This window comes from Mus musculus, chromosome 7, assembly GCF_000001635.26.
Source record: "Mus musculus strain C57BL/6J chromosome 7, GRCm38.p6 C57BL/6J".
NCBI classification, from domain to species: Eukaryota; Metazoa; Chordata; class Mammalia; order Rodentia; family Muridae; genus Mus; species Mus musculus.
Window position 1 is genome coordinate 81,569,051 of NC_000073.6, and position 27,915 is coordinate 81,596,965.

Below are 27,915 nucleotides of genomic sequence, written 5' to 3' on the forward strand. Positions count from 1 at the left end.
GGGCAGAGATGGGGTATGGGGAGGGTTGGGGAGGGACCCACCTAAGGCCTGAAGTATATTTAGCAAGCTATACCACTTATCTACCTTCAGCCCCATATAGTATTGCTTAGATGGGCAGAAACTAAAAATTAATCTATTTTTATCAAAGTGCGATTCATTAGGTAATTGTGATATAGTTAACTCAATATTTGCAAATATTAAAAACAATGATGTAGATGTCTATTGTTTTGGGAGATTGAAACCAGGGGTTCATGCTAAGCATGTCTTTATCATACCTTTTTTTTTTTTTTTTTTTTTTGGTTTTTCAAGACAGGGTTTCTCTGTATAGCCCTGGCTGTCCTGGAACTCACTTTGTAGACCAGGCTAGCCTCGAACTCAGAAATCCACCTGCCTCTGCCTCCCGAGTGCTGGAATTAAAGGCGTGCACCACCATGCCCGGCTCTTTATCATATCTTTATGTAGGCCTCACGACTACTTTTCTTTAATGTGGTCATGCCCATGATATATTTATACATGGAAAAAACATAAAATATCATTTCATCCTACATGTATGTCTTCCTACATGCATGAGCACATACAAGTGTGTACACACACACACACACACAAGCGCACACACACACACACACACACACACACAAGTACACACACAAGCACACACATACACACAAGCACACACACACAAGTACACACACACAAGCACACACACAAAGCACACACACACAAGCACACACACACACAAGCACACACACACACAAGCACACACACACAAGCACACACACAAGCACACACACAAGCACACATACACAAGCACACACACTGTATTAACATCAAGGTTCTTTAGATGGAATAAACTAACAGGATGCTTACACAATGGAGAGATTGATTTTGAAGAATTAGCTCATAAGATTATGGAGGCTTCTGTGGTTAGCAAACTGAAGGCCTAGGATGGTGAAGGCCAACAGATCAAATACAAGGAGGACAAAGATTTCAGTTTTAATCTGAAGGAAGGACAAAGCTTGGCATCTGAGCCGAAAGGCTCCAATGGAGCCAGAATGGACAAAGATCCTCTCCTAGGAATAAAGTGCATTTAAAAAGGAGATATGCATATGCAGGCATTCTTTACCAAGGTGTGGTTTAGCTGCCCCTCATCTCAAGGTCCTTCCCAACAGGTCTTGTCATCTCCAGGAATAGTTACTTGCTCTGGAGGGCACAGCTTTTTAGCATAGATAATCACTTCTTCTGAGGACAGGTGTGACCTCTTCTTCAAGGTTCACCTTGCCTTAGATCATAAAGGTTTTTATGGCTGTCTGTTGTTCTCGGAATCTAAGGTGGCTGCAGGTTTAGAACTGGCATCTTTAGGGCTCATGTGAGGAAATGCAGCAGCACTTTCTATTGGCTTGTTATAATACCCCGGCGGCATGCTTTCAGTAGTGAGGCCATCCTGCTTAGCCTTGGTGCACATATATTGTAGACAAATTCCCTCTCTAGGTCTCAAATCCTTGCTGTCAGGATGATGCTTGGCATAGACTGGCTTGGAAAGCAGAAATATTTAGGCACTCCCCCTCTCCCCCATCTCAATATACCAACAACACAGCAGATACTCAGTAAGTTTACTATATTGACAAAAATAAATGTGTCTGCGATCTAGTTTTTGACACCCCAGAGCCCTCAGTAAGTAAATATTGAGTTCAAATAGAAGTTTGATCTTGCCAGTATGTTTGTTTCAGGAGCCACATACTTAATAGGATCCTGTTGAGGGAAATTCTCATTGTAATGTTGAGAACTAAGATAGGGGCTTGAGAGATGGCTCAGCAGCTAAGAATTACTATTTTTAGAGAGTGCATTAAGCTGTTAACAGCCCCATAGAGTATTCAGTTCTAGGGGACATGACGCCCTCTTCTGGCATCTGTACTAAGGTGTGATGTCGTCCTGCCCATGTATACATGGGCTTAAAAATAAAATCTTTGCCGAACATAGCGGCTGTATGCCTTTAATGTCAGCACTCAGGAGACAGAAGCAGGGTGGTCTCTTACGAGTTCAAGGCTAGCCTGGTTCACTTAGAGAGTTCAAGGTTCGCCGGTGTTGTAAAAGGGAGACTTTGTCCCGCCTCCCCGAAAAGACTTTCCATTGGCTTTCACTTAACCAACTCCAGACAGCCTCCCTCACACAGCCTATCAGAATGAGGGGGCGGGAGCTTCTGCGCCTCTGACTGACAGTAGCGGCTCCCGGAAAATGTCGTGGCCTGTCGCAGTCTAAGGGTGTGCGGCTGCCATGGACAGCGAGCAGCCCGACAGCCTGGATGGCTGGGTTCCGCTGCGTGAGGACCTCTTCCCGGAGCCCGAGCGCCATCAGCTGCGTTTCCTGGTGGCCTGGAACGCCGCGAAGGGCCAGTTCGCCGTCACCTGTCACGACCGCACGGCGCAGCGGCGGCGGCGCGAGCGGCGGGAGGCCGGCGACGGGGGATGTAGCTGGGCCGGGGTGCTGTCGCCCGCCGGGTTCCGCGGCGCGCACCGGCAGCTGGCGGCGCTGTGGCCGGCCCTGGAGCCCTGCTTCCCGCCGCTGCCGCCCGAGCTGGACGCGGCGAGCGGCGCGGGCTGGGGCCTGGGACGCGGGCTGTGGGCCCTCCTGTGGCCGCTCCTGTGGCCGGCGCCTGCGGACCCTGGCGACTCGGCGCTGCAGGAGCTGTGCCGGCAGCTGGAGCACTACCTGGGCCTGGCGGCCGAAGGATGCGGCGGCGCCACCGTGCGCGACGTGCTCTTCCCGGCCCCGGGTGACTCGGCAGACTGCGAGGGCCTGAGCGAGTTCCGCGAGAGGACGCTGCGCGCTCGCCTGGGCCAAACGGCCACCCGGCTGCACCAGGTATGAGGCCCCGGGCCGAGGGCGGGTCCGCGGGACACTCGTGATGCGCACCGGGCGTCGCTGGTGCACCTGCGCCTCTGTTGAGAGAGAGTGGGGACCTTGAAGTTGAAACACGGTGGTGGTGGTGTTTTGTGTTTTTTTGTTTTTGTTTTCTGCTAGGATTATCAGAGTTCGGCTCCGCGCCGCCTGGCTCTCTTGGTTTGTTGTTGTTGTTGTTGTTTTGGTTGTTTGTTTTTGTTTTTGAAACAGGGTCTCAATCTGTGGTCCAGGCTGGCTTTGAACTCAGGACATTCCTCTGCCTCAGCCTCTCCAGTCCTGGGGTTAGGTAAAAGTTTACTTGCAGTTCTGAGCCAGGCTCTGCGCTTCACCTTTTCCCTGTTCTGGGCAGAGCAGGATGTTGTAATGGGAAAGGCCAGAAATATGAAAGTAAAACTGAAAACAAGGCATGTCCGTCGGAATAAAAACATAAGCTAAGTGGAAGCAATTTGGGGTTCTCCGGAGAAGATGAGGGATGGCTAAAACTGTCTGAGGATGAATGACATTTAAAAGATAGTTTTATTATTTTTTCTTCAAGCAATAAGGATTTTTATTATTATCTTCAAGCAGATGGAAAGCCCTCGGGGAGTGAGGCTTTACTCATCTGCCTTTAATGGCAACAACAAGAAGGCTCTTTTGGACCAGATAATTTGAGACACACACATTCATTATTTGTGTGGTAAACTTAACAGACCCTAAAGAGTGGGGACTTTTCACTTCACTGGAAGATTTAGGGAGAATGTATAAGTTTTACCCAGCAACAATTTCACGAAGAGAGCCAAGTTTCAGAGCTTCATTCCACATTCTGGACACTCCTCGGACATTTCCTGTTTTTCCTTATTGAGCCACGGTTCCAGTGTGTTTTCTGTTGCTCTGCTAAACACTCTGACCAGAAGCGACTCTGGGCAGAAAGGGCCTATTTGGCTTACAGGTTACATTCCATCATCAAGGGAAGCCAGGATAGGTTCTGGAGCACAGATATGGACGAAGGCTGGTTACTGGCTGTATGGCTACCTTTCTTAGCCCGGGACCACCTGCCCCCAGGTACCCACATTTGCTAGCAAGCAAGAAAAGGCTAATCTGATGGAGGCAGGCTAATCTGATGGAGGCAGTTGCTCTTGTGCTTCCCCTTCCCAGGTGTCAAGTACACAACTGAAGCTAACCATGAGTCATCATTAATTAAGCAGTGGTTTTGCTGTGTTTCTTTTGAGGAAGGGGAGGTGTATTCAACCATATAGCAAAATCTTGATTGTTGTATATTATCTTAAGCTAAATCTAGAATGAGTCTTTTAAAACTAAAATGGCTTTTAGAAGGATTCTGTTTGTGGGATCTTTGTTTTGAGACAGGGTCTCATATAGCCCAGGCTGTCCTGGAACTCACCATGTAGCTCAGGATGCCCCCATACTCTGATGACTCTCCTGCTTCCACCTCTGAAGGACTGGGAGTATAGGCTTTTGTCAGCAGCCCTGGCTCAGCTGGGATCACCTTACTCTATAAACTCACACACCTACTCCTCATGGTGTTGACTTCACTTTATACTATGAGGAAACTATGGGAGACTTTTCGGGCCAGCCAGCGTTTGGTCCTTAGCCTGATCATTTATATCAGACTTGGCTGTTTAACTAGTACTAGGGTTGGACCTGAGCCTGGTGCATGCATGTTGGACAAGCACTCTAAGTGATGAGTCATCTCCCTCCCTCGTTCTGCTTTCAAGCAGCTTCTGATTAGGTTGCCCAGGCTGCCCTCGAACTCTAGCCCAGGCAGACTTAGTCTCACCCTCACCGCTCCTTTCCTCCTGTGTAGTCCAGCCTCACAGGTCTTCTCTTTTCCTGATGTGTCCACCGTGCTTTTCAGAAGGTTCTGTTCCAGGATTGAACCAGTTTCAGCTTCCCAGAGTGAAGTCTGTAGTGAAGGCCGGATCCCCTTCCCGCTTTATCGTCCCAGAGTAGCTGAATTACAGGTCTGTTCCTCCAGACCAGCTCACAATTGGTTCATTTCTTATTTTCTTAAACCCCGCCCCCAATTCTTAACCTCTGTATACTGGAAAGTTACATTGTCCTCAAGTTCAAGTTCATTCCCTTGGGGACATTCTAGTAAGCTCATACTATGGCGCTATCCATCGGGGACTTAGAGACGGAGGGTAGAAGTACTAAGTGTGTCGCATCCACAGAAGTGTAGTCTTTTATGTTTGCTTGCTTTGAGGAGGACCTTGGCTTTGTAGCTCAGGCTGACCTGGAACTATTTAGCCCAGGCTAGCCTCGGGCTCACAGTAATGCTTTTGCTTTAGCCTCCCAAGTGTTGGGACTATAGGCTTGAGCCATCATGATAATTATGATGTTATCATAGTTATCCTCGAATTATTATTAAATAGCCATAAAAACAGTGTTGAATGACTGTGATAATATTCCACAGACCAGCCATCTTATTTAACTATTGTGTTATTGGGCCTTTAGTTGGAGAACACTTTCATGTTCACACAGTTTAAAATTGCTGTTTTAAAATTGGTATTTTAAATTTAATATTGGGTTTCTTTTATTTATTTTTGGTAAGATTTTTTTAAATGTCCAGATTCAAGCTCTATTTACATTTTACCCTCTAGGTTCTTCAAGATCACGGGAAAGCCAATACCATGGTAGCATTAATGAAAGTTTATCAAGAGGAAGATGAGCTCTATCAAGAATTAGTTACCATGGCAACCACATTCTTCCAGTATTTACTGCAGCCATTTAGAGACATGCGAGAAGTTGCAACTTCATGTAAGCTTGGTATTTTGGTATGTTTCCTGGTATTTTTATCTTACTACCTTCTTTGTATTATTATTTTAGCCACATATAAGGTTCAGTCTGTTTTCACTTTGAGTTCATCTTTATATTTAGATTTTATATATTTACATATATATTCATATATATACATACATACACACATATGTAATTTTTATTTATTTACTAATCTATTTAGAGACAGGATCTTATGTAGCCTCAGCTGGTCTCAAATTTACATTGTAGCTGAGGCTAGCCTTGAATTATCGACTCTCCTGCTTCCACTTCCCAAGTGTTCATCAGTGGTAGACCTTGTGCCTAGTGTTCAAGGCCCTGCACTTTGTCTCAGTACTGATAAAACTACCATCACCAATAAAAGTCAGGCCTCGTGGCACAAGTCTGTAGGTATAGCCATGCAGGAGGTAGGCCAAGGCCTGCCTGGGCAACAGAGAGTCAAGACTCAGTTTCAAAATAAAAAGTGAGGAAGGGTGTAGGACTGTGGCTCCGGTTAGACGGCTTGCTGAGTGTGTAAACCTTGTCCTTAAAGGAGAGGACGTGGACTAAAAGTGAAGATAGTCCTCTGCTTATCTTCTCAGCCCCCTAGACCACTCCAGGTTTGGAAGCGTTAGCGCTGTTCCTGGTGAAGGACTGGCTTTGATGTGACCTGCATTTCCTTTAGCTTATCCCCACCTGTAAGGACACATGAAGATTTCTTAGAAATGAGAGGCAAATTTAAATCGCAGGGCTTTGATTGTAATTCAGTAATTTAAACTTTAGTAATTGCTGTTATTCTGATTTCATTAAGGCCGTGGTTCTCAGCCTTTCTACTGTTCTGACCTTTAACACAGTTCCTCATCTTGTGCTGACTGCCAACCATAAAACTCTTGTCATTGCTACAAAATGACAAGATGTAATTTTGCTACTGTTATAAATCATAATATAAATATCTGTGTTTTCTGATGGTCTTAGGTGACCCCTGTGAAAGAGCTGCTTGGTCCCCAAAGGGTCACAACCTATAGGTTGAGAACCACTGTGTTAGGGTGACCCTGTTAAGAAAAGGTGTCATCGGTATTGCCTCGTGTGCCAACAGCTAGAGTCGGGAGACGGCAGGGAGATGCTTTGCTCCCCCCAACGCTGGCTGTCTGTCCACAGGGCTGTCTGTCCACAGGCGCGTCATGACCACAGCAGGATGCTGTGCTGTCTGTCTGTACTTCTCAATCCCCCCAAGCCCCCGCATCCCCGGACCGGGTGGTTCTCATCACTGCTGCCAAAGCCTGTTGTTTAGAGTCCTTATGTGTGTGTGTGGTGTGTGTGATCATTGAGATATTACTGTACCTCAGAAGTATACATTTCAGTGATTTTTTAATGCATTTAGGTTGTGTAACAATTACTCTCTAATATTAGAACACTTTTTTGTTTAACATTTAGTTGTGTGTGTGTGTGTGTGTGTGCGCATGCGCGCGCTCACGCCTCCATAGCACACATATAGAGGTTAGAGGGTCACTTGTGCAAAATAGATTTTCTCCTTCCACCATGTGGGTTCCGGGGATTGAACTCAGGTCATCAGGTATGGCACAAGTGTTTCACCACTGACGCACTTCACCAGCCTACAGTGTTAGAGTACTTCTAACCCTCAAAGTAAACCACAGACCCGCCCGCCACCGTCCTTTCTCATTTTCTCCAGCTTTATGTAATCCCTCGTCTACTTTGTCTCTGTACTTGGCTGCTGTGGAATTTTTATTATGTTTAGCTTTTTATCTTTGTATGTGATATGTGTATGTGCATGTTTGTGTGTGACTGTCGGCTCGCTGACCCGTGAGCTGCTGGGGCTCCTCCTGTCTCCATTGCCCATTTTGGCATAATTAACTTGGCAGTTTGGCAGAATTTGGCTTGGATTATGAGAATGTGTTACTGTATCTGGCTTTAGATGGATTCTGGACTCTAGGTGGGTTCTAGAATCAGGGAAGGCAATGACTTTCCCCTCTGAGCCATCTCCCCAGCCCGTAGAAATCTCACATAAGGAGAATTCTACAGTGTGTGTAGCTGTGCCTGTATCCTCACTTGGCCGGCAGGCTTCACTTCGTTTTCCTGGCAGACGACCCTCATGGTGAGGACAGACTGCCTTTGTTCACCGTTCACTCTTGGCTTGTTTACACTTTTTAGACATTATGAATAATGTTGCTGTCAATGCATGTGTATGCATACCTATGGCTACCCTTCTTTTTCTTTTTTAAGTTGGGATCTCAGCTTGCTCACTGTGTAGCACAGGATGACCTTGAACTTGGCCTTAGCTGCTTGAGTGAGGGGTTGCAGCCACAGGACTTTCATTTCTCTTGTGTGTATTCTAGGAAGTAGACCTGCTGCATCACAGGATAATATTTAGCTTTTGGTTTTTAAAAAGCTTAACGTTTTGAAGGCCGCCAGACCGTTGCCCAAGTCAAGTGCATCCGAGTGTGGGCTCACATTTGTATCAACACCAGCTTTTGGTGTGTTTTGTTGTTTTTGAGATCAGATATTGCCATACAGCCCACAGCAGCATTGATTGATGGCAATTCTCCTGCCTCAGCCTTCCAAACAGTGAGATTACCATGTGTCCCCCCCATGCCTGCCTTCAACACTTGTTACATCTGTCTTTATTCTAGGGTAGGAAGTGGTATCACATAGCATTGGCTTGCATTTGTGTAACATAAACCCAGCTATGTCACCTTCCTTCCTTTGTGGAAGGAAACTGGATGCTGGATACATAGGAGTCCTGAGTTTGGACTGTTAGAATAGTGCATTGCAGACTGGGCGATGTATAAACAGCAAGACTTTCCCTTATAGTCTGGTGGCTCCAAAGTTGAAGATGAAGGTGCTGGCAGACCTGGCATCTGATGGGAATTTGTTTGCTAGTGTTTAGCTGGCTGTCCTGGTGTGTCTGTCCTTACATGGTAAAGAGCAGAGAGACCTTAAGCCTCTTCTTATTTATAAGGGTATCACTCCTAACCATAGGGCTGCATGCGCATGGCTTAATCCCATCACAGGGGGATTTAGGTTTCCATATATGACATCAGTCCGTTCATATGAGTGGCACCGCCTTGAATACATAAATGTGAATATCTTTTAGGTGGCCATATTACATGCATTTAAGTATTCAAATATTAAGTATTTAAGGTTCCTGAAGAAACTACAGCAGAAGCAGCACCTGAGTGCTGAACAACAGACATCTTCATTTGCACAACTGTGTGTTGTTACCTACTGCACCCGGGAACAGTTGAAGAAATGCCAAGTCTGTCAGTGCTTTCCCTCTGTACCCAGAGGGGAAGCACTTGTCTCCAGGGATGCCCAGCGCGGAGCCCATGATGTTCAGTCAGGAACTGACTAAGCAGTAGTAAAGAGTGGTTACAGCAGTCCACACAGACACTTCAGCATTTCCTAATGGTGGTGTTACATCATTCTTTTGTAGAAGTCCCTGGATGAGGATGAGCTGGGTCCTAGAAGGGTGGCTGCCCTACAGAAGGAAGCCAGTGAATGGACCAGACAGGCTGAAGAAGCAGTGGGCTCTATCCAAGACATCACTGTGAATTATTTTAAAGAAACAGTAACAGCACTAACAGGTGAAACCACTGTACTAAGATAAATGTAATTTTTATTTTATGAAAATAATATTTGCATGCATCTTCAGTACCAGGTTGCACATTTGGTGTGGGTGCTGGGAACTCAGTGGAGGACAAGCATGATGAGACTCCAGCCTGGTGAGCAGGGAGAAGTCTGTGATGTGTTTGTTCAGCCATCATAAGTGGTAGGGGCAAGATACAACACTGAATAAGAACAACAATGCTCTGAAAGCAGTTGGGTCGGCTTGGGCTGTTCACGAAAGGCCTCCTGAGAGAAACACGTGTCCATGACTGAATAATAGCACACGTTGTACAGAGGCTCGAGAGGGCCTGGCAAATAGAACTTAAAGCAAGCCCATGGGCTGGGTCCTGGAGAGCGTGGAGAGCTTTTTATGAGAAGGAAGCTGGCCAGCCAGGCAGGGTCGCACTAGCTGAGGCTTTGCACTGTCCAGTATAGCCCCAAGTAGGAAATCTTGTCTGTCAGTCTGCATGTTAAGGTATCATATGTATATGTGATATACAGTAATATAAATACATACACATAAAGTGTGACCCTTGATATCTTTTCACTGAGGGAAGCCAAGGGAGGAACTGAAGCTGAGCCCTGCGAGGCTTGCTTTCTATTTGCTTGCTAAGCTAGCTAGCTTCCTTCCTTCCTTCCTTCCTTTTCTTCTCTTTTCTTTTATTGAAAATAGGTTTTGCTCTCATGTAATATAGTCTGATTATGGTTTCCCCTCCCTCTACTCCTCCCAGTTCCTCCCCACCTTATCACTTGACTGGACCATCCCCTTTCTGTCTCTCACTAGGAAATAAGCAGGTCCCTAAGGGATAGTAGTAAAATAAAACATAGTAAGATAAAACAAAAACTAACACAAAACAACAAACAGAAGGAAAAGAGCTTAAAGAGAAGACATGAGAAACATAGACCCACGTGTTCTCACATTCAGGAGTCCCATAAAAACATTAGAATGGAAGCCATAATATATATACAAAGGGCCTGGTACAGACCTGGTCTAATGTGTAGTTGGTGAACATCTTTTCCCATTCTGTAGGCTGCCACTTCTTCTGAACGACGATGTCCTTTGCCGTGCAGAAGCTTTTTAGTTTCATGAGGTTCCATTTATTAATTGTTGATCTTAGTGCCTGTGCTGATGTTCTGCTCAGAAAGGCTTTTCCTGTGCCAGTGAGGTCAAGGCTATTTCCCACTTTGTTTTCTAACAGACTCTGTATATCTGGTTTTTATATTGATCAAAAGCTGAGTTTTGCAGGGGACAGGTATGGATCTATTTACATTCGTCTACATGCAGCTGTCCGTGTTGACCAGCACCCTTTATTGAAGATGCTTTTTTTTTTTCCTTTTCATAGTGTATTTCTGGCTGCTTTATCAAAAATCAGGTGACTATAGGTGTGTGGATTTATATCTGGATCTTCAACTTTATTCCATTGATCAATATGATAGTTTTTGTGCCAATACCATGCTGTTTTTATCACTATAGCTCTGTAATACAACTTGAAATGGGGTGTGTGTGTGTGTGTGATGCCTCCAGAAATTCTTTTGTCATTCAGGATTATTTTAGCTATCTTGGGTTTTTCTTATGAAGCAGAAGATTGTCTTTTGAGGATCTGTGAAGAGTTGTGTTGGAGTTTGATGGGCTGTGTTGATCAACTCTGTACATTACTTTTGGCAATTGCCCAGTTTTTACTATGTTCTGCTGATCCATGAGCGTGTAGGGTCTTTCCATCTTCTGATATCTTCTTCAGTTTCCTTCATCATTGTCTTAACATTTTTACCATACAAGTCATTCCATTGCTTGGTTAGATTTACTTCAAGATATTATATATTCTTTGAGAACATTGTGAAGGGTGTTGGCTTCCCTGGTCTCTTTCTCGGTCTGTTTGCTATTTTTGTATATAGGAAGTATTACTGATTTTTCGGAGTTAACTTTGTATCCAGCTACTTTGCTGAAAATATCAACTTTAGGAGTTTGCTGATGGAATTTTTAGCATCTAATGAGATGACCATGTGGAATTTGTCTTTCAGTTTGTTTATATGGAGGATTACATTTATAGAATTATATTTGTTGAATTATCCCTGTATCTCTGAGATGAAGCCAACTTGATCATGGTATCTTCTTGGACTTAGTTTAGAAGTATTTTATTAAGAAAGTTTACATCTATGTTCATAAGGGAAAATGGTCTGTAATTCTGGTCTTGTTGTTGTTGTAGTATTTTTACGTGGTTTGGGTATCAGAGTAACTGTGGCCTCGTAAAACAAACTGGGTAGTTTCCCCTTCTGTTTATATTTTGTGGAATAATTTGAGGAGAATTGGCATTAATTCTTCTTTGAGAGTCTGATCGAATTCTGTACTAAAACCATCTAGCCCTGGGAATATTTTTGTTTATTTGTTTCGAGGGACTTTTAATTACTTGCTTCTATTTCATTAATAGTTATAGACCTGTTTAAATTGCATATCTAATCTAGATTTTACTTTGGTAAGTGGTATGTATTGAGAAAATTAATAATTTTAAAAACATTTTCCAGTTTGGTGGAGTGCAGGCTTTTAAGGTATGTCCTTATGATTCTATGTAGTTCCTCAGTATATGTTGTCATGTCCCCCTTTTCATTTCTAATTTTGTTAGTTTGGATATTCTGTCTCCACTTTTTTTAAAAAAAGATTTATTATTATATATCTAAGTACACTGTAGCTGTCTTCAGACACACCAGAAGAGGGCGTCAGATCTCATTACGGATGGTTGTGAGCCACCATGTGGTTGCTGGGATTTGAACTCATGACCTTAAGAAATTAAGAAATCCACCTGTTGCCGAGTGTGGTGGCGCACGCCTTTAATCCCAGCACTTGGGAGGCAGAGGCAGGCAGATTTCTGAGTTCGAGGTCAGCCTGGTCTACAGAGTGAGTTCCAGGACAGCCAGGGCTACACAGAAAAACCCTGTCTCAAAAAACAAAAAACAAAAATAAACAAACAAACAAAAAGAAATCCGCCTGCCTCTGCCTCCCAAGTGCTGGGATTAAAGGCATGCGCCACCACTGCCCGGCCTCTCCAAGTTTTTTATGTAGGCATCTAGTGCTATGAACTTACCTCTTAGAATCACCTTCATTGTGTCCCTTAAGTTTGAGTATGTTGTGTATTTGTTTTTATTCAATTTTAGAAAGTCTGTAATCTGTCTTGACCCATTTTTCATTCAGTAGTGAGGTGTTCAGTTTCCTTGAGTTTGTAAGCGTTCTGTTGTTTCTGTTCTTGATATCCAGCTTTAATCCATGGTGGTCAGCAAGAATATGGTATTATTTCAGTTTTCTTGGATCTCTGAGGCTTGTTTTGGGTCCAAGTATTGGGTCATTTTTGGAGAAAGTTCTGTGAGGTGCTGGGAAGAAGGTCTATTCTTTGTGTTTGGGTGAAATGTTGTGTAATTATCTGTCTGGTCCATTAGGTCTATAATGTCAGTTAGCTCCAGCATCTTCCTGTTTAGTTTTTGTCTGGATGACCTGTCTGTTGGGGAGACTGGAGTATTGAAGGTTCCCACTGTCATCGTGTGTTTGGTGCATAGATGCTAAGAATTATAGTGTCACTGGGTAGTGGTTGGCACACGCCTTTAATCCCAGCACTTGGGAGGCAGATGAAGGTGGATCTCTGAGGCTACCTGGTCTACAGAGTAAGTTCTAAGACAGCCTATGCTACATAGAGAAACTGTGACTCGAAGACCCACTACCAACAATGAGAGAGAGAGAGAGAGAGAGAGAGAGAGAGAGAGAGAGAGAGAGAGAGAGAGAGAAAGAAAGAGAGGAAGGAAGGAAGGAGAGAAAGAGAGAGAAAGAAAGAAAGAGAGAGAGAAAAGAAAAGAAGAGAATTACAGTGTCCTCTTGGAGGGTTTTTCCTTTGAGTTAGCAGTGTCTTTATCTCTTCTGATTGGTTTTGGTTGAAGTCTATTTTGTCAGATATTTAAGTGGCTACACCAGCTTGCTGCATAGGTCCATTTGCTTAGAACATCTTTTCCCATCTTTTTATTGTGAGGTGATTTCTATCCTTGATGTTAAGGCGTGTTTCTTGAATACACAAAAGGATGGATCCAGTCTATTAATTAGTCTGTATCTTTTTATTGAATAATTGAGACCATTAATGTTGAGAGATATCAATGAGTGGTGTTTGTTGATTCCTCTCTCTCTCTCTCTCTCTCTCTGTGTGTGTGTGTGTGTGCCTGTATGTGTTTCCCCTCTTTTGATGTACAGGTCTGAGATTATTTATTTCCTTGTGTTTTCTTGGGTGTTGTTAATCATTTTAGGTTGAATTTTTCCTTACAACCTCTCTGTAGGGCCAGATTTGTAGATAGATATTGCTTAAACTTGGTTTTATCATGGAATGCCTTATTTTCTCCGTCTATTATGATTGAAAATATTTTACTGAGTATAGTAGTCTGGTATCTATGATCTCTTAGTATCTGTAGAACATCTGTACAGGAGGCCCTTTTGACTTTTAGAGTCTCCATTGAGAAGTCAAGTGTTATTCTAATAGGTTGTTACTTTATATATTACTTGGTCTTTTTCTCTTGTAACTTTACTATTCTTTCTTTGTTCTGTACTTTTAGTGTTTTCATTATTATGTGCTAAGTGGACTTTCTTTTCTAGTCCAGTCTATTTGGTGTTTTTGAATGCTTCTTGAACCTTGATAGGCATTTTCTTCTTTAGGATGGGAAATTTTTCTTTTTTTTTTTTTTTTTTTAAAGATTTATTTATTTATTATATGTAAGTATACTGTAGCTGTCTTCAGACACTCCAGAAGAGGGAGTCAGATCTTGTTACAGATGGTTGTGAGCCACCATGTGGTTGCTGGGATTTGAACTCCAGACCTTTGGAAGAGCAGTCGGGTGCTCTTACCCACTGAGCCATCTCACCAGCCCGGGAAATTTTTCTTTTATTATGTTTGTTGAAAATATTTTCTGTGCCTTTGACTGGGGTTTCTTCCCCCTTTCTCTATTGATTTGGCCTTTTCGTAGAGTTCCAGATTTCCTTGATATTTTGTGCCAAAATTTTAATTTTTTTAGATATAATATTTTCTTCCTTCCTTTCTTTTTCTTTTTTGTCATAGGTGTCTATTTCTTCTATCTGCCTGCAAGTCTCTTTTCCATCTCTTGTGTCATGTGGGGAGACTTGCCTCTGAGGTTCCTGTTGGAGTTTCTACAGTTTTCATTTCCAGATTTCTCTGTTTGGGATTTCTTTATAGATTCTGTTTCTACTTCCCAGCCTTGAACTGTTTTATTAATTTTCTTCCACTTGAACTGTTTTATTAATTTTCTTCCACTCTTTGTGTTTTCATAGGTTTCTGTAAGGGCTGATTCATTTCCTCTTTAAGGACCGCAATCATAGCCGTAAAGGTTAAAGTCTTGGTCTTTACTCAGGGCCTATAGGGTTGCTGACCTCTAGTGGAGATGTATTGTCCTGGTTGTTGTTTTTTATGCCGGTGTCTAGGCATCTAGGCTGGGGATGATTGTAATTCTAGGGTCTGATATCTGGTCTTGTCTTTGTTGTTGAGTATTTGGTTCCCTGGTTTTTGTTGCCCTCTCTGGTTCTCTAGTTTGGTGGCTATGTGTTGCTGGGTAGGAATTTCTTTTGGGATCCTGAGAGGTGTGGCTACTGAGGGACCAGGTATCTCTAGGTATTGGGAGCTGACACTTAGGAATAGGGATGGGCTAAGAAAGGACGTCGGGAGGTCACTAGACACAGGAAGCCTAGTGTTCCGCTCTTGCAGGTGGTCTGCTGCAGAGCTGGAGATGAAACTGAGGGATTGGACTTGGAGGAGCTGAGGGAAAAGTGAAGATCAGCAGTTAGCCTACTTGCTTCCCTGGCTGGAATGGCCTGTTGGTCCCCAGAGAATGCCTGTTGGAGAGATTCAACTGTAAGGCATTCTCTCAATTAGTGATCAAGGGGAAAGGCCTCTTGTGGGTGGGACCATCTCTGGGCTGGTAGTCTTGGGTTCTATAAGAGAGCAGGCTGAGCAAGCCAGAGGAAGCAAGCCAGTAAGTAACATCCCTCCATGGCCTCTGCATCAGCTCCTGCTTCCTGACCTGTTTGAGTTCCAGTCCTGACTTCCTTGGTGATGAACAGCAGTATGGAATTGTACGCTGAATAAACCCTTTCCTCCCCAATTTGCTTCTTTGTCATGATGTTTGTGCAGGAATAGAAACCCTGACTAAGACAAGGGGTGAAGGTCTAGCCAGCCTAGCAGTTTCCCTGGCCACTGTGGTCTGCAGGTTCTCAGTGGGTGTCTGCTGGAGCTGGGGGCTGCTTCCCTGGCTGTCAGCCGCTTGCTTTCTTACAACTGGGAACCACGGGGATTGTAGTGGCATCATCCACAATGGGCTAGGCCTACTACATCCATCAACAGTCAAAAAAGGCCCTACAGACATGCCCACAGGCTGATGGAATCAATTGCTCAGTTAGTGCTTCTCTTTCCAGGTGACTCTGGTTTGTAACAAGTTGACGAAAACTAACCAGTACACCAATATATTAGGATTTGAAATTAGACTGAAAGTAGAGTAATGGTCTTAATGTTGGTCAGACTGTTCATAGGAGCCTGTCTAGCCACAGAAGTAGTCTGGACCAAGATATAAAAGCAGGGGTCTCAGGGAGGTGGGTCATGAGCTGGCATTGTCCTGCGTGTCCTGAAGGTTTCTATCAGTGACCATGTATTCCCTTTTGTGATAATCGTTTTAGTGATAAGAGGCAACAAAGAACTCAGGATTCATTAATGCGTTATACTTTTGTTTTACTTTATTAATTATAACTCAGGAATGCAGAAACAAATGGAGCAGGATCAGAAGAGATTTGGCCAGGCTGCCTGGGCCACAGCCATGCCCAGGCTAGAAAATCTCAAGCTCATGTTAGCTCGGGAGACTCTGCAGCTTATGAGAGCCAAAGAGCTGTGTCTAAAACACAGGCAAGCTGAAATCCAGAGAAAGGTGAGACAAAAATAAATACATCTTTTCTCTAAAACCATGTGTTCCTTTAGATTGTCCTTTCATCCTAGGCATTGGGAACAAGCTCTGTTCTCAGCACACACTTCAGTAGGCAGGCTACTTACTAGTGAGGGTGGGCCGGGACACTTCCCAATTCTTCACCACTGAGCCCAGCACGGCTAAGCAAGCCTGTGCTTCGTCATATCTTAACTAAATGCCTCTTCTTCATAGGTCATAGTCCGGTAAATCGTTCCCATGACCTTAGGACTTTAGAGTCTTGTCAGTAGCTGTCTTACATCCAGCTGCTTGTGAGAAGAAGCCACAGTTGGAGTGACTACAAAGACATTTCCCTGTTTCTCACAGCTCTGGAGACTAGATATCCACGATCTAGGTGCCTTGGGATTCGGTGTCTCTGGTGAGGGCTCTCTGTGGCCACTCACTCTCACTGTTTGCTCACAGGGCCTGGCCTGTGTCCATGGAGAGAGGAAGCACACTAAAAACCTTCACCACCACAAGGCCCCACCCTCTTGACCTCATCAGGCATAATCACCTCCAAAGGCTCCCTCCAACACGGTCACATTGGGATTTAGAGTGCCAGCACCCTAAGGTGTTGGGGTAACACCTTCCACCCAGGACACAGTCTCATTGCCATTATGTTTACAGAGCATGAATGTGTTTATTTGTTTTAAGGGTAAGGTGAAGTATATGTAGAAAATGCTGAGTGAGTTCAAGTTTGTCTCTTGCTGTGTTTCTGCCTGTCTCCTTTCTTACCGTTAGCGCCATGGAAGAGTAGAAGGCAGCCAGTATGCTTTGCAGTTTTCTCTCGCTGTGCTAATCAATCTATTTTTTTCTCCATACAAACCAGGTGGAAGATCTTCCGCGCCAAGGAAAGCAGTTAGATGTTGTGGATGAGCTGGAGATACAGTGTTATGAGATCCAGTTGGAGTTGTATGATGTCAAGCTTGAGATGCTGAGAAATGAGGAGACAATCCTTGTCACGCGGTTGGACTCTGTTAAGAGACTTATAACAGGTAACATTAATGTTTATGTTAGAGGGAGGTGAGTCACCTGTTTGAGGACAGACAGACCAGTTACCAGTTGCTTCTTATAGCTGCTGAATGTTTTTAGTTTCTCTTCCATATTTTCATTATTCAACAGTATATTCAGACATACATGAGACAAAGAAATCCTTATGCCCGTTACATAGAGGCACTTAGTGAAAGCAACTTGCTGATAACTGTAGGGTTTTTCAAATGTGTAAAATATGTAAAAATGAATATGTTTTTAAACCAAAGCCATACACTCTATCAAGTATCCTTATTTTTACCCAATGCATAGTAAACTCATTTAAATAATAATAGTAATAATAATACCCACAGAATTTTAATGGCTGCATAGTACTCCATTTTTCAGGCATTCTGTGATTTCTAGTTTCTTCCTGTCTTGAACATCAGTGCAGAAAAAAAATTTTTTTTACATGTGTCCTTGTGTGTAGCACAGATTTCTGGTAATTTATGAGATAAATTTCTAAAGGTGGAATGGTTGGGTTAAGGGCAATGCTTTTTTAACATTTTAATATGTATCTGCCAAAATGGCACTGGTCAGTCATTGGAAATCCTTTCCTCTTCCCTCTGTTGTTTCCAAGGCCGGGTTTATAAAACCCTAGGGAGGCTACACAAAAGGAAACCGTAGCAGCTGTACCATGTAGCTATAGCTGACCTCAAACCCACTGCAGTCCTCCTGCCTCAGGCCTGCAGAGGGCTGGGGTCACAGGTGTATACCACCACACCTTACATCAGTTTCCTTATTGGTATTTTAATGTTTTTGTTGTTTTAAGACAGTATTTCTCAGTGTAGCCCTGATTGTCCTGGAATTAGCTCTGCAGACCAGGCTGGCTTCAAACTCAGAGATCCACCAGGCTGTGTCCTAATAAGTACTGGGGCTAAAGGCATGCACAACCACTGCCTGGCTCTATTCTATGTTTTACAATGCATTTTATACATGTATACCATTGTGCACTGCTCGTACTTGCCACCTCCGTTACCCTCCTTTGTCCTTACCCAGCTCATGTCACCTTTCTTTCCCAATAGTTCTCCTCCCACTGCTGTGTCTACAGACATATGCACACACAATGTTATTGATTCCTTGGGGTTTGTTTGTTTTTGGAGACACACTCTGATGTAACTGGCTCAGCCCAGCTCAGGATTCCTGCGTAGTCAGTGGTGGACTTCAATCCCCAATCCTCCTGCCTGCACTTCCCAAGTGCTGGGAGTGTAAGTGTGTAGTGTTGGGGTTCAGGAATCGCCACACAAACCACACAAACACTGATCTCAGTTAAGCAGGAATAGTTTATTGAATGCATACCCCAAGACTGAATGTTCAGGACCACAGAAGGACTCTGGTGCCTAATTGTGGAACCAGTCTGTTCCCAGGGCATGCGTATAAAGGAGAAATCCCACAAACCCATACTGAGCTCATATGCTGGTGCAGGAAGTGTTGCCCAGTGGTCATCTCTGACTCAAGCCATTTTAGACATGACAGTTCACATTGATCTTGAACTTGATGGGCCCTATGTAAAGCTTTGTGGAATTTCTTAAGATGAACAAACTTCACACAGAACATAACAGGGATGTGGTCAGCTTGACCCTGCTCTGAGACAAGCTATTTTTCTGTGTCAATGACTGGCAGGTATTTTATAGCAACAGTATGAAATAGCTGGCAGGCATGGAACAAAATGGCTACAGCTATGCTGGTGGGAGAGGGCAGACCTTAAAATGCACCACTACACCTGCTATATTGTATCTAGATTCTGCAGCTGGAGAAAAAATCATGTCATATCTATCTTCTATTTTAAGAATATTTTCTACTTTAAAGATTTTATTCAATTGTTGGTCATACTTATGATAAAATTAAAACTTTTCTCCTCAGATTGGTCTCAATCACTGATTTAAAAAACATTGTCTCCTGCTGCTTCTCAGACTCAGAGCCAGCACCAGTGGTGTGGGCTGAGGGTTCTCTTACACTCATTTGTGAGGTCTCCTGGTCTGGGCTCCATAGGGCTTCACACCTGTAATACCCATGCTAGCCCCTGCTCTCCTGTTACCTGCTTCTCCATGTTCTCTGACTTTCTCACTTCTTTATTCTTCCAGATGAACTTTAGAATCACTTTGGCAGCTTTTAAACAAACAAAAACTCCCTGGAATTTTGATTGGGATTGTGTAATTAGAGATTACTGGGGGACAATTGTCGTCTTGCAATTTTGAACCTTCTCACCCAAGATCATGGTAGGTCTCTCCACCCCATCAGTCGCTTTCCCAAGCCCCTCCAGTTCATGGCTCTCACGCGGGGCCTCGGCATTTGGTTTAATCTGGTATACAACGCCTTTGTAGCTCTTTTCAGTTGTGAACACTTTATACATTTAGGGGAAACTTTTATTTTTAAAGTTAATCTGGAAGGATGTTTTCCTTTGAGACAGGTTTGGGAAAGAGATAGAAAACTTGTTATTCTGAGTGCTTTTGCAAGTTTGGGATTGTCACAAGCACGTGTTTTTGAAAATTAATATGTAATCAAGAGTAAAGATTGGTGAGACTGTGCTGTGTTGGGGCGTTAGGCAGTAGGAGTAAAGAACCCTGCTCTCTCTCTCTCTCTCTCTCCCTCTCTCTCTCTCTCTCTCTCTCACACACACACACACACACACACACACACACTCACACACACACACTCACACACACACACACACTCACACACACACACACACACACACACACACACACACACACACACACACACACACACACACCATGAATCAGCAGAACAGATCACTGGGGCATTCTGGGAATGTCTGAGCTAGTGAATACTATGTGGCCATTAAAATGCTGTTCCTAGCACATGGAACATGTTTTGAGAGAAACATTGTTACTTTGTGCAGCTATGTAATAAATGTGTGTATGTAATGGTAATACTGTTTTCCCCTACATGGTGTAATTAGCAGCCTTTCTTTACATTTAAAGGCAATCTTTTAATTATTTCTTAAAGTAAACATGCCTAAGAAAATCATGACTCCTTCTAGAGAAGCAGGCTGAAGTGATCTACTACGACCCGTGTGAGAGCCCCGAGGAGCTGCAGAGCCTGGCTCCTGACCTGGAACTGCACCTTGGTGACAACAGAGAGCTGAGAGCACTCAGCCAGCAGTGCCAGCGGCTGGAGGCTCAGCGGGGCCGCATCTGCTCCAGGAGAGCCCTCCTTAGGAACAGAAAGGTACCGAGCTAGCCGCCTCCCTCTGCCTCGGCTTTCATTTTTAATACAAGGTTAAGGGGTTTCCCCACATAGTGATTAATGTTCTTTATGATCTCAATGGCTAGAGCTAAATGTTTTATTAAAATGCTAAAAAGTTAGGTTTCTTTCAAGATGAAGTGTTTGCCTTAATGTCTAGATTTTAATTAGTTCATTCAGTAATTGTTCATAGAATGCATAGTACTTTTATCATCAAAATAAGAGTAGGGGCCATGAGATGTTCATCACATAAAGTGCACAGGGCACAAGCCTGATAGACAGCTTCACTTCAGTCTCCAAAACCATGATGGGAGAGGTCTTCCTCGGACCACACATGCTTAAAGAGAAGTGTGCCCGCCCACAGACCCTTCATAGAGAAGTGTGCCCACAGACCCTTCATAGAGAAGTGTGCCCGCCCACAGACCCTTCATAGAGAAGTGTGCCCACAGACCCTTCATAGAGAAGTGTGCCCACAGACTCTCAAGAGAGAAGTGTGCCCACAGACTCTCAAGAGAGAAGTGTGCCCACAGACCCTTCATAGAGAAGTGTGCCCACAGACTCTCAAGAGAGAAGTGTGCCCACAGACCCTTCATAGAGAAGTGTGCCCACAGACCCTTCATAGAGAAGTGTGCCCACACATACTTAATAGATAAAATAAACAAGAAGGGAGCTGGGTGTGACGCTGATGTCCAGGCTGGAGGCCCAGCTACTTGGGAGGCTGGGGCAGGGTCAAGGCAGCCTGGGCAGCTTACGGAGACGCGGCTTCCAGGTTAGGAGAGGCTGCTGCTGTAGTTTAGCAGTAGACACTTGACTGGCATGTAAAGGATTCTCCTTTCAATCCCTGGTGTCACAAGTAAAAACTGGAGAAACTAGCACAGCCTATCATTTTATTCTAAATTATGGATTAAAATAAAGCTGGCACAGATGCAGTGTTCATCTTACTCCATACTTTACATTTAGTGAAACAAAAAAAGAAATCAGATCTTTCTTGCTGCAGATTGTTTTCATACACTGCATACTGGTCATGTTTCATACACTGTATACTAGCCATGTTTTCATACACTGCATACTGGCCATGTTTTCCCTCCCCAGCGCCTCCTGCACTCTTCCCATCCCCCTACCCACCCAACTTCGTCCTTCCTGTCTTAAAAAAACAAAACTGAAAAGTGAAAATCAAAACAAACAAAAGACTAATAAGGCAAAAATATGCAAAAACAAAGCACAATGAAACTAATTTGCTTTCTTTTTTTAAAAAAAATTTATTTCATGTACATTGTTTTGCCTGTGAGCATATCTGTGTCAGGTCTCCTGCTATAGTTGTGATCTGCCATCTGGGTGCTGGGAATTGAACCCAGGTCCCCTGGAAGAGCAGCCAGTGCTTTTTTTTTTAGACAGGGAACTCAAAAACCAGACTGGCCTCAAACTCAGAGATGTGCCTGCCTCTGCCTCCTGAGTGCTAGGACTAAAGACGTTCACCAATTCTAGTCTTAACCAATGAGTCCCCCTCCATCTTCTCATTTGCTTCCTTAGTTTTGGAACAGTGACTCTCCTAACTACTAAGCTGTCCTCAGCACCTGCAAGGTTTTTTTACTCGTTAGGAAGATAATCTAATGATACTAACCTCATGATTAAGATGAGGGTAAAATAGCATCGTCAGGTTGAAAATATAGTCAGTGAATGTTAGTATTCTTACTGTGTCCTCCCATCTCCGAATATGAAGCATTATAGCGAGTGGTTAGCATAGGGGAAGTACAGTTTTTAACATAATCTTCCCAAGTGTTTCTAGGTGGGCTATGGTTTTGCAGATGTGTTTGGAAATATAACTAGTATTTATAATATGAAGACATGGGTCTACACAATCACATTAGAATGCCTTGTGGTACGCTGAGACGGCTGCAGTGTAAAGATGCCGGCTGCTGACCTGAGTTCCAGCCCTAGGACCCATGTGATAGAAGGAGACAACTGTGGCACGTGTGTGTGCTCCCCCACCAACATAACTAAGTGTAATAAAAAAGGTTGAGACATTTCATCTCAACACACTCCATTGGGAACAAATGGCACCTGTGGCCGTCCCTTGTCAAAAGACTGTGGAGGGGGACTTCTCGTTGGCCCTCACTGGAACTGACCACCTTACATATTAGCCACAGTGCACTGCTTTCAACTCTACTCCAGCCCGTGTCTTACTAACAGCCCATGTATGTGACTGAAATTCTCCCACCAGGATCACTGCCGAGAAAATCATCAGCTCAGACTGCAGCAGGCCAAACAAAGTCTGAGACACCTTCACCAGCACCACAGTATTCAAATGGTGAGCACCTGAGAACAATTCGTAGTTGTAGTGTGACAGTGGGCTAGCCTGTGGAAACTACACAGTTGGGACAGGTGAGGGTGGGTCTCCTTTCCTTGTGAATACATTCATAAGTGGAATTATGGGCATTTTACAAGGATGTGTTTGTTTACATATAGAAGAGAGACAAAGTAAAAGAGGAAGAACAAAAGAAAAAAGAATGGATAGACCATGAACGCCAGAAAACCCTTGAGCGGCTAAGAGCATATAAGGAGGTAAGTTCTAGAGATACCACTCACCACGTTTATCTGGGGAGATACATGAGGCTCACCCACCCTAGAAAGAGTATAAGAGATTATGAACACATAGCACAGAATTTTAAAAATGCTATTATTGATGGAAGCATCAGTTGGGAACATCACACTTTAAAAGCTACAATATGAAGCATTGCTGCTGCCTCTTCTGTGACTGACGCAGGGTCTGGAGATGCAGCCCAGTAGTTACCATTCTGTTCTGGGAAGGGATACCACGACCAAGGCTACTTATAAAAGAAAGCATTTGTGGGGGCTTGCGTACAGTTTGGGGATTAGTTCATTATTACCGTGTCAGAGCATGGCGGCAGGCAGGCATAGCACTGAGCAGCAGCTGAGTGCTTACATTTGATCCCCAAGCAGCAGGCAGAGAGTTGGAGGCCGGGCCTGACTTGGGCTTTTTGAAACTTCAAAGCCTACCCCCAGTGACATACTTCCTCCAATAAGACTACACCTAATCCTTCCTAAACAGCCCCTGTGTGAGCATGTGGGGCCTTGCTCATTCAAAGTGGGCAGCCCAGGACCCAATCCTCCTGGGTCAACCCCAACTGCTGTCCGAGTGTGTGCCACCATGCCTGGTTAGAGCCGCTGTCCGAGTGTGTGTCATCATACTGCTATTGACGACATTGAAACATACTTGGTTGGATTCCTGCTCTCCTTTCTGAATGGCTTTTAGCTGCTGCTGATAGCTGGCTTTTCTTTACTTTCATTTTTCATGTGTATGTTTAGGCACACGTCTGTGGGGTCAGAGGACAGCCTCGGGTGTGGGGTCAGAGGACAGCCTCGGGTGTGGGGTCAGAGGACAGCCTCGGTGTCCTTCAGAAGCTTTCCACCTTGTTTTTTGAGACAAGGGCTCCGTGTGGCTCTACCCCAGCTCTGGGGTCACAGGCACCTGCCACCAACATGGCTTTCTGTGTGCATCCTGGGGGTTGGAGAAGGGCTCTCTGCACAGGTACTCTGAGGGACCCACCTAGCTTCCTTTTTCTTTGTAATCTCTAAAATGTCACCAAGGAGGTCAGTGGCCTGTAAGTACAACCACAGTGCCCTGCTGGGATGATGGTTTCTATTTTCCTTTCTCCAAAGCATTAGGGTGAACATTTTCATCTAAGCGTCCCCTTTCATCTTCATTTGTTACACAGGAAATACTGTATGGCCACTTGGTCAGAGCAGTAGGTTCTGAGCTTTGGCAGGGTTACACAAGTTTTCCCCCAAAAATCAAATATAAATGTGGGCTTTTGCTTTGGGTTTTTGTTTTTTAAACAGTGCTTCACTCTGGCCCAGGGTGGTTCCAAGGTGCTCAGGGCAGCACTCTGCTGCTCCTGGGCAGTAAGTGGGCCTTGCACTCATGAAGCAGGCTCAGGAGCATCGGCCTGTGTTGGTGGCCGGGAGGTTGGTGGCTCGTGGGTTAGCATGCCCGTGCTCAGGGCAGTGTTGGTTTATAGATTTGTTTGCAGAGTTGCACCAATTGACAGCCTGCATTGTGGCCAATCTCTCACTAGCTTTTCATCCTTAGAAGTGCCCGGCTCATCGGTCTGCACTGAAAACAACTTGTTCAGAGTCCATGGTGTCAAACCTGCCAGGTGGGCGCTCTCAGAAGAGGCTCTCAACGGCTCACCACCACAAGACAGCTCATCCTGCCTCCAGCAAAACCGGAAGTGCTGTTCCCTTACCTGAAGCCAGTGTGAGACCCCCTGAGCATCAAGACCCCTGTGGCAGTGTCCCTGTCCAGGCTTTTGTTCCTGTTAGTGACCAGACACTGTCTGGATCCAGTGAAGATCTGTCACTACCACCACAGCCACCAGCTCCTCCTCTCCCTCCTCCTCCTCCCCCTCCTCCCCCTCCTCCTCTTCCCCCTGCTCTGTCCTCTTTTCAAGGTACCACTCATCAGAATTTAGGGCTCAGGACTTTGGCAACAGAGGACCGGCCACTCCCACTAGCGTGTGACCCATCTGCTGGGAGACCATGTGACTACCAGGGTCCAGGTAATCCACTGCAGTTCTGCTCGCTCTGGGTTCTTAAGCTGTTGAAGAAATCTCTCAGTTTCAATTTAGAATCTTCAGAATTTCTCAGTCTCAGAGTATGCCACCATTTGTTGTCTTGTTAGTAATCTCCTATTGCAATTAGTATAGGCAAGATTGAGTTTGACAAATGCTGTCAGCCTGAAACCACATCTCTGCATTTGCTGACCATGTAGTGCAACCCCTGAAGCTGGTAAAGATCCCCTTCCCGGGACTTCGGCATGGATGAGAGTTCTCCCAGCGGTTCTTAGTACAGCTGTGATTGGTGCTGTTACATCCAAGGCATTCTCAGAACTGAGTGCTGGAGTTAATCGAGAATAATCGAGAATATCAGAAAAGTGGGCCACCTTTTGTTTTCACACTGAATACACCCAAGTATTTGCTTAGCAAAGGCCACAGTTCACATGCATAATTCTGATTATGAATTTTGACTTTTGGGGGAAACTATCCTGAGCCTGCCAAGACTCAATGCCTACTGCCTTGGAGAGGGTTGTCTTGGATAAGCCCTGGCAAATTGCCGGGCTTTGGCCGAGTCGCCCCTCCTAGAACATAGTTACAGGGCTAGGGATGAGTGTGAAGCCAGTTACCTGCTGGTTTTGGTTCATTGAGCCCTCTGCTTATTCTGAGTTTGGGGCTTCAGTGTATCCAGAACAGGGTGTGAAGGAAAATTCCTAAAGGCTCAGGTGGCAAGCAGCCCACTTGTAGGGTTTGAATAGAGTGCTCTTTTGTCTGCCTTGATTAGAGTTTGGATATGGGCAGGTGGGTGTGAAGTATACTCAGCGTAGCTTGGATACACAGAGTTTTGGGGGCTCTGTGGTACTGGAGAGTAAGGAAGTGTGAGCTAGAATTCTGGATCGTGGGGTTTGCCCGATCAGTTCTCCAAGGGGATTAGGTGAGCTCTCCAGTCCAGAGCAGAACACACATTGTTAGCATAGCCAGTGCTTCGGTCCCTAGCTAGAAATAAATGTTAATCCTAAAGGCTCACCTGGCAGATGGCAAAGCTAGTAGCTTTTTTCATGCCCCTGTGTCTGGCAGGTGAAGAAAGGTTTCACCCGCCTCATGGTCTCAGGGTGCCAGAGTTTTTTAAAAATAGCTTCTCCCCAGTGTCTTGGAACTCTGAGCTAATTTGTGTTTTGACAGCATTTCACACCTTCAAAAATAGAGCCCTTAGGCACCTCAGGTAAGGTGGGTGGCATTAGACACACTGCAGGAAATGTGTTGGTGCCTCTCATCAGCCTCACTGAGACGCTGATAAAGTGGACGACTTTAAGCCTTCCTGCGTATAGAAACCTGCTCAGCTGAGCTCACGGTGAGGCATCACTGACTGATTGCCAAGACTGAAGTAGAGGAATGTGGGATGAGTGTTCAAGATGTTTTTAGTGGGAAAGGAAATGGAGGAGATAGAATTTAGAGGGAGCTTGGTCTTGCCCTGGGGGTCAGATTGTTCCAGTGCAGGCTTCCTTAACTCCTTAGGGTGTCTTAAGTCATGTGAGCAGAAGATGGGTATGGCTGTGGTCTGTAACTTACAGTGGGTTTGAAGAAGTAGGCAGTAAGCAGGAGTAAACCCTCAGCTGTCCAGTTGTCCTGACTGAATGGGGAGTGTGCGCTGAGAGCTGATCTGTGCACTGTCAGGATGTCACTGCAGCATGCATGTTTCAGTTAGATCACAGCATGAACTGGTGTGTTTTCTGGAGGCTTGGATCTTCATCATACTTGCTCTCTAATTTCAGGCTCTATGGATGAAGTGCTGGCCTCTCTCCGGCAGGGCAAAGCCTCTCTCCGGAAAGTAGAAACGCCCACCTTGCCCCATCCTGGCACCTCAGTCAATGAACAAGTTCTGGCTGCCATCAGACAGGGCGTGCAGCTGAAGAAAGTCCACACGGGCCAAGGTGTGGATCCCGGCAAGAAGAGCACCAGCGACCTGGAGAGGAGCATCAGAGAAGCCCTGGAGAGAATCAAGAAAGTTTCTGCCGACTCAGAGGAGGACAATGATGAGCCGAGCCCCACTGAGTGGGACCGCTAGGCTTGCTGTCCAGCTGACAGATGCAGGCAGGCCCACAACCCTAGGTCAGCGAGGCCCTGAGAAGCTGCAACACGGGGAGGTCAGTGAAGGTGTGCCAACTGCCACACAACACTCACTGCGGGGTAGGCTGGACATGGGGACAGGACTTTGTCCACTCTAGGGTCACTGGCCCTGCAGGGACAGCCCTGAGGTACACATGAGACAATATGCTTCCATGTATAAACACTGGCTCCTCAGACTTCAAGGCTTGAATGTGAACATGATTTTAGCAATAATCAGAATAAATTGTATATATCCCAGAATTACCTTAAAAATTTTATTTTGTGTATTGAACACAGAAACTCATACTAAACAATATTTATAGTATATCTGTATTATGAGGAAATGGTCTCTGACCCACTGAAAGCAAAGCTCTTCCTGCTTGGGGGTAGTTGAAAATGTCCCAGGATTCCAGTTGAGCTCGTGTTAAGGGCACTAACGGCATCGCTCACCTCAGGAACTGGTCTCCTGAGACCCTCTTCACTCGTGCTAAGTCAGGGATGGAGAGGGACCGCTACGTAGCAGCCTGGTCACTGCTCACACCGTCCCCACCTCCGTTCCTTTAACTACTCACCCTAGTCCTCAATCATGGATCCCTATTAAACTAAATGAACCCACATTTCTCGTTTCCAGAGGCCTTCCATTTCTTTTGCATTCCATCTGGCCAGTACCAACCTGGCATGATGGAGAGGTCTGAGGCTTTCAGCAGCTGCGCTTGGAGCAGCCTCTGTGGTTGGCTGGAGATCC

The 27,915-nt window shown here is 44.9% G+C and overlaps 1 protein-coding gene across 6 annotated transcripts; it reads left to right on the forward strand.

Annotated features, from left to right (window-relative positions):
* Positions 1–1,604: 1,604 nt before the first annotated feature.
* Whamm (WAS protein homolog associated with actin, golgi membranes and microtubules) lies at positions 1,605–27,787 on the forward strand. 6 transcript variants are annotated; one of them, XR_003946503.1, is made up of 11 exons: positions 1,605–2,859; positions 5,496–5,669; positions 9,101–9,251; positions 16,052–16,221; positions 17,084–17,249; positions 19,368–19,502; positions 20,288–20,475; positions 22,712–22,798; positions 22,957–23,052; positions 24,602–25,070; positions 26,837–27,431. XR_003946503.1 is itself a non-coding variant. In XM_006540981.4 (10 exons), exons 4-10 carry the CDS (start codon positions 16,054–16,056, stop codon positions 27,127–27,129), a joined length of 1,467 nt encoding a protein of 488 aa, XP_006541044.1. In that variant the 5' UTR covers positions 2,216–2,859; positions 5,496–5,652; positions 9,101–9,251; positions 16,052–16,053; the 3' UTR covers positions 27,130–27,787. The 6 variants fall into 6 exon arrangements, 4 of the variants coding, with proteins under 4 accessions (XP_006541046.1, XP_006541044.1, NP_001004185.3 ...); XM_006540981.4 differs by lacking the exon at positions 19,368–19,502 and having other exon boundaries at positions 2,216–2,859; positions 5,496–5,652; positions 26,837–27,787; XR_003946502.1 differs by lacking the exon at positions 19,368–19,502 and having other exon boundaries at positions 2,221–2,859; positions 24,588–25,070.
* The last annotated feature ends 128 nt before the right edge of the window (positions 27,788–27,915 follow it).